Consider the following 6,695-nt stretch of genomic DNA (forward strand, 5'->3'; position numbering starts at 1 on the left):
TGTAACTATCCATTTTAGGTTGTGTAAACGCATCACAGACGATTACGTGAGGCAGACCCAAAAGGCACGTAGCAACCCTCTTTTCCTTGGAGACTGCCAGGGTGGTGCAGACGAAAGACAAGTCTCCCCAGTCAGCCTGGCAGCACGACTCTCTATATTCTCCATTGCCTCCCTTGGGCGCTCGCCAATGCACTTTCCTCGGCAGCTCTGAGAGTTGCTCGTTTAAAGGTACCCGACAACTCTCCATGGTCCTCCAGAGTGCCAAGCACTTAAAATCGATTTAAGACTGCCACTGCATACTCCTGGGCACACGCCTGGTCCCTCAGTTTCTCAAGATGGAATCCCGGAGGGCTGCATCTTGCGATTTTCATGGACCTACTGCGCATCTTCAATTTTGTAACAGCAAGTCTATAAATGGTTGCAAAGAACTCAGCACTCCGGAAAACCCTACAGTTCTGGCGTTGCCTCCAACAAGTACATAGAGGATGTGATTAATTTTCTTTGCCCCACCACCAGCACTGCTTTACCAAGTCCAGCAGCAAGGCTTGCATCTCTGGATCCATGAACCAGCAATCCTCAACCTTCTGGACTTTGTAAAGTTCAGAAGGAAAGAACTGTTTACGTGTCTAGTGCCAAAGACATGGATACCAACACATAACTCGTAGCCAGCTCTTTCTATGCCAAAAGATGTAGTGAAGTCGCACAAGACAATGAGTGTGTTCTGTGGGGAGCATTGGTCAACTACATAGCCGAGCTTGGCGAAGAACATCTCTTTTTCCTCAAGTTCCCTCATCTCGGTAAGGGCGTGCACTGACATAAGAGACATGAAGCCCAAGGTGGGCTTCAACCTCCAACATCCACGCTCATCAACTGGAGCAACCCAAACAACAGAGGACTGCAGTCGGCTACATGTGACTATAGCTACCCTTTTGAGAAGGGAAGGACGTCATTGCTCTGGGCTGACCAGTAGTACAGTAGGTAATCTTACGCTGCTGATCTCTCTATTCCCAGGTTTCTCCGTCTCAGAGAGCCCCGCTATGTCCACACTCAGCCTCCTGATTTCAGCTGTCAGAAGGGGTAGTCGCTGATCCTCCGAGAGACTCAGGATGATCCAGGCACCAATACGAAGAACCCGCCGGAGGTTAGCACTGGCCCTGGCTCGACGAGCTCGAGTCTCGTTTGAACCTTCTTGTGGCCCCCAAAGAAAAGGAGGTGGATGTGATTGGTGGGACAGGGGTGCTTCCTCCCCCACCTCCACCAGACCTTTTAAAGTACTGGATGCCATATGAATATTCGCTAGGTTCACTCTCCTACCTCCCACCCACCATGGAGTCCGACAAGGGGCGTTGGGCTTATAAGTCCAACAGCCCCAAGAGTAGTAGGACACAGTGGTGGCCGTTCGGACCGCTGTCACGCATACTAGCCGGTTAACCTCTCCGTGCCGGTCAGGGACAGAAAAAGGGACCAAAGAGGTGTGTTGCTGGCCCTAGCACACGACAGAGCTAAACCTCCAAGTCTCCCTTCTCCCAGTCTTGCAGGGACGCCACACACGGCAAGCTTGTGAGATAGCTAAAGTTAAGGGCGCACCAACCAGCCCTCATGGTATGGCACATCCAGGGGTGTGGAGTCAAGAGTCGGAGTCGGAGTCGGAGTCGGTGGAGTCGGATACTTTTGGCAGGAGTCGGAGTCGGAGTCGGAGTCGGAGTCGGAGTCGGTGGAGTCGGATACTTTTGGCAGGAGTCGGAGTCGGAGTCGGTGGACATCATCATCATCATCATCATTATTATTCTCTCTTCTGTCCCCTATTCCTAATTACTCTTTCCACCTATCTCTAATTTCCTGATTTCTTATCTCTGTTACTCCGCTACATCAACTTTCTCCGCTTCTCGTTTTCTTTCATACTTTTCCTTCACCACATTACTTATCCTGTTTTCCTCACCTTTCCCGTCTTTAATTAATAACACCCATATATTTTATACTTCCCCTCAATCACATCTATTTTTTTCTGTCTGCAACTTCAGCGATAATAAGCTCCCCTTATACGCAGCTTAATAATTCGTATATATCTTTACCGTGTTGTACTAAACATCCTTGCGTGGAAGCCTATTTCACTGCGTCACAACTTCCTTCGTGAAGAAATACTAGGCGGAATGTAATCATATTTGTCTGTCTCGAAGTTCTAGGTCCTCGCTTTTTCTTCCTCGGGTGAAATCGGATTATAGCAATTTTGCAGTTTTAAAACTCAAAACAAGGTAAATCATGCAGGTTATCAAGCAACTCAGTCTCCTTGGAGAGAAAAGGATCTCGTTCTGCAAGCCTCTTTGAGATTTTCAATCTTACAAATTAAATCACTTTTGTTATTTCAAGCTAAACAAAACCTTTCACAATACTTTTTCTACAGCATGACAGTCAGAAATGTAGATATAATTCTGAATAATATGAGTAAATTTTCTTTAAATATTAACGGCTCTTGAGTCTTTACTTATTCCATTAATTTTCGTGTCCCTTACTCTCCTGCTTCCTTTATGCTCTCCTCCCACCTCTCCTGTCATCTCCTCCCATCATTTGTCTTCGCCTCGCCCTGCTTCACCAACTCTCATTTCACCGCTTCTCTCCTTTCATTTCGTCCATCTCTCCCCTATTTTACGTCATCTTGTCTCTTCTCAGTTTCATCTCTCCTCGCCACTCCTCGCACCGTTCCTCTCCCTTAATACTGGTTCACCTTTCCTCTGCTCTCATAACATTTAGTTTCTTCTCAGTCCTGCCATCACCTCCGTGCTCATATCACGCGCTCTAATATGATCAAAGTTCTCTAGCTGCTCTCACGCACGACCCGCCAGTTCCCTTTGTCAAAGTCTGCACATCTAGGCCTCGTTTCGTCTACCCAGTGGTGGGCACCGCTAACTAAGATGTTAGCTTCGCAAACTGGTAATCCACTAACTAAAAAGTTAGCTTCGCTTACGCTAAATCACTAAATTGATGAAGAAATTAGCGGAAGCTAATGCTAATCGCTAACCGCTGACTATTTTATGGATTTAGCTTCGGTTTAGTATTTTGGCTCTAAAACCCTTAAAAACAGACCTAGTGACCTGAAATTTCAATATTTTGTAGTTTAAACAAAAAGCTTTCCAGAAAGGTATAGCATGCTAAAATAAGAAGATGACAAAGGTGTACACAAATAAACAAATTAAATTCAACATGTTCTTCATTTAAGCCTTATATATGAACTTGCAATAGCAGTGCAGAAAGAAAAAATCTGATAAGATATCTGATGACACACTACACAGGACTGCTCCCCAACACAGTTGGGGATAGTGGATCAGTTTAGACACATAAATGTAAATAATACTAATGAGTATATTAAATGAATAAGTAAATAGCAGTGCAGAAAGACAAAATATTATTAGTGATAAGATATGTGATGAGTGATGACACACTACACAGGACTGCTCCCCCACACAGCTGGGGGTAGGGGATCACTTTAGATACATAAATGTGGGACGCCACTACATACAGTGGAAGCATGTTGCAGACGAACATGTCCACAATCTTTGTGTCCACCACAGACTGACGGACGCTAGTGCCAGCAGCTGATTGACCAAACGCCTCGCCAATGGCGGGCTGGTGTCTTTTCTTTGCAGGTGGGTGCGACGACTGGCTGGCGGTGCTACTGTCACTACCAGGAGGAGATTGCCTGTTTTTCCCACGGAGAGAGCCAGACTTGATCCTCTCCTCAAACTGGGTGGCATGCGCTGGGTGTTTCCTCTTGACTTGTGACTTCAAGTTGTAAAGGTTCGCCGTCTGTCCGTCAATGACGGTCTCCTTGGGGTGGCACATGACGCACCGGAAGTGCAAGACATTGGCGTTCGTCATATCTCTTGATTTAAGGACAAAGTACTTCTTCAGGTGGGGCCACGGGTTCTGGAACTTCTGGGACTCCTGGCCGTCAGCTTGAGTGTCCTCCGCCTCATCCACAGCTGCTGCCGGCTCCCTAACAGGGTCAGCATCCTCAGGCTGAACGTCCTCACTCTGGTCACCTTCCATGACGTCGATAACGATAAACAAGGCGACAATAATGAACGCGACTACACGGTGACAACATCGCAGCTGAACTGAACAAAGAGCCCAACATACAACAACAAGAAGAGAAGAGAAAGAAGCTTCCAGTTTACCCTAAAATCCGTATATTTTACCCAAGATTTCCCGCAAATTTACTCATTTTTTTATTTTTTTCCCATAACTGACATTTATTTTTATTATTTTAAGTTTATTTCTTGTCAGGTGGAAAATATCGAATTCTTGTCATTAAATCCCGAGTTCAGAGAGTTGGAAATGGAAGATGCATTACCCTAAAATACCAAAAAGTTTCCCGAATGATTGTCAAATTACCCTACTTTAAGGCGAAATTTACCCAAAAGTGAAAGCCCTGGAATTATTGCGTCATGTGGCTCAACTGGTGCTGTGTCTGCCCACAACGGACAACAAAAAACCTGTATGAATTTTTAGTGGACCTAAAGTTAGCGGAGGAGGAACTACATTTAGCGGAAGCTAATTGGTCCGCTAACTGTTTCCAAAGTTAGCAAAACGCTAATCAGCTAACGAAAAAGTTAGCCTCGCTAATTAGAGGTTAGCGGATTAGGGGAACCGTGCCCACCACAGCATCTGCCTTGTTTGATGTCCACTCCAGAAGTAATACAATATATGGAGTGCGGAGAGATTTAGGTTAGTTGAATTTAGGCAGGCGGACATGAGTGAGTGACAAGGGGTTCTCTAGTATGAAAGTCCATGTAATCTAATCTGTTTTCGTGCAATATCGTAAACATTCATCTCAGCTCCTCACATCACGACACATCCAACCTTAACTTTTCCTCTCACGTTACATCTTCTAAGAACCTAAACAACAAACTTATATTGAATTCTCACCTCAGTTAATTGTTCTGTTTCGCTTCACTTATCTCCCTTCCTTTTATCCCATCCCGTTTATCGTTTTATCTCACTTGTAACATCTCTTCTGTCCTATCCTTTGCAATGCTTAGAGTCCGCATCATTTCTTCTCATATATCTTATTCTCTGCTTTGTATTTCTATTCTCTCTTTTTTTTCCTCTGTTTTATCATCTACACTACATTCCATTTACCTCTACTTTATCTCCTCTCTTCTCCTCTCTTCTGTTCTCCTCTCCTTTCCTCTCCTCTCCTCACCTTACCTCTCCACTTCTCTCCTCTCATCTTTATTCTCTTCTCCTTCTCCCTTCACCTTTCCTCTCCTCTACGCTCTTTCATTTCCAGCACCGATAAACACTACGATACCATTTGAATTTTCCTTCCATACTTACGTCACGTGTTTCTGTCACACACTCATAAGCAATTAATTATCCACGCCATTCTTCCTCTTACTTGCACTGCCTTCAACATCAAAAGCAACACACACACACACACACACACACACACACACACACACACACACACACACACACACACACAAAAGACCCCGTATCATGGCTATTCGTCGGTAATTTGTTACACAAGTCTCCTGCGCGTTACGTTTGACCATAATACCTTCCTGCTTACACACGACTGAGGTGCATATTCAAGGTTTCACTTCCTGACACAAGAGTCTGTTTTCATTTGGTGCCTGGCTTGCCCTGTTGAAGTTTCAGTGTAGTCAATATATATATATATATATATATATATATATATATATATATATATATATATATATATATATATATATATATATATATATATATATATATATATATATATATATATCCATATATATATCCATATATATATCCATATATATATATATATATATATATATATATATATATATATATATATATATATATATATATATATATATATATATATATATCCAGACCGACAGTTTCAGCAAACCAACTCCCACAAACTCCCACAGAAATTCCATCTCCGCGTTTCGAAGGTCTTGCCCCCAGTGGCCGTGACCCTTGATTTCAGAAGGCCGGAGAAAAACGGACCAGTCTATCAAGAAGTCTAGCTTTAATATCACATCGGAAGCACTGAAAAGGTGGGGTATTGAGCCTATATAAACAATCACATATCTTGGTAGCGTAGTGCATAACAATGGTGGGTCTCACCAGGAAGTAACTCGGCGGATTGGGCTGGCCGAAGGAGTTATGGATTCGCTCAATACGATATCTTTGCAGGCGGACAACGATTCGAATCTTTGTCGCTTGTGCTCCACGTCTTATTGTATGGCTGTGAGACATGGACACTGAATAGTGACTTCAAGAGGCATGTCGATGCCTTTGGATCCAAGTGCCTTCGCAGGATCATGGGGTATAGCTGGGATGACTTTGTGTCGAACCTGCGACTACTCCGTGAAATTCAAGAGAGACCTGTTACCAGCTTACTCCGTGATCGCCAAATCCAGCTATATGGGTATACATGGTCCTCCTCCCGGACGTCGATCTTGTTCACAAAAAAGGAGACCAAGGGGACGCCCTCGTAACTCGTGGCTGAGGTAAGTCAGCCGATCCTGCCGGGAGGGTCTTGGGATGGGCGGGGCAGGTGAATGGAAGCTTGCTCGGAGAACCACCGGTAGTATGGACGGCGAGTGAGTGAAGCGATGCGCCCCAGGCGTATGCTCCCATTAGTTTGTTATATGTATATCTATATGTTAATACACACACACACACACACACACACACAC

General features: G+C 44.3%; 1 protein-coding gene across 1 annotated transcript; it reads right to left on the reverse strand.

The window, feature by feature from the left end:
* Positions 1 to 3,360: 3,360 nt before the first annotated feature.
* Positions 3,361 to 4,187, reverse strand: LOC126990155 (uncharacterized). The gene has a single exon (XM_050848711.1). The coding sequence runs from the start codon at positions 4,042 to 4,044 to the stop codon at positions 3,361 to 3,363; it is 684 nt and encodes a 227-aa protein (XP_050704668.1). The 5' UTR covers positions 4,045 to 4,187.
* Between the last annotated feature and the right edge of the window lie 2,508 nt (positions 4,188 to 6,695).

The sequence above is a fragment of the Eriocheir sinensis genome, unplaced genomic scaffold (assembly GCF_024679095.1).
Source record: "Eriocheir sinensis breed Jianghai 21 unplaced genomic scaffold, ASM2467909v1 Scaffold1465, whole genome shotgun sequence".
In the NCBI taxonomy this organism is placed as follows: domain Eukaryota; kingdom Metazoa; phylum Arthropoda; class Malacostraca; order Decapoda; family Varunidae; genus Eriocheir; species Eriocheir sinensis.

Coding starts and splice junctions, on each gene's coding strand:
- LOC126990155 (XM_050848711.1), bottom strand. CDS start 4,044: ATGGAAGGTGACCAGAGTGAGGACGTTCAGCCTGAGGATGCTGACCCT.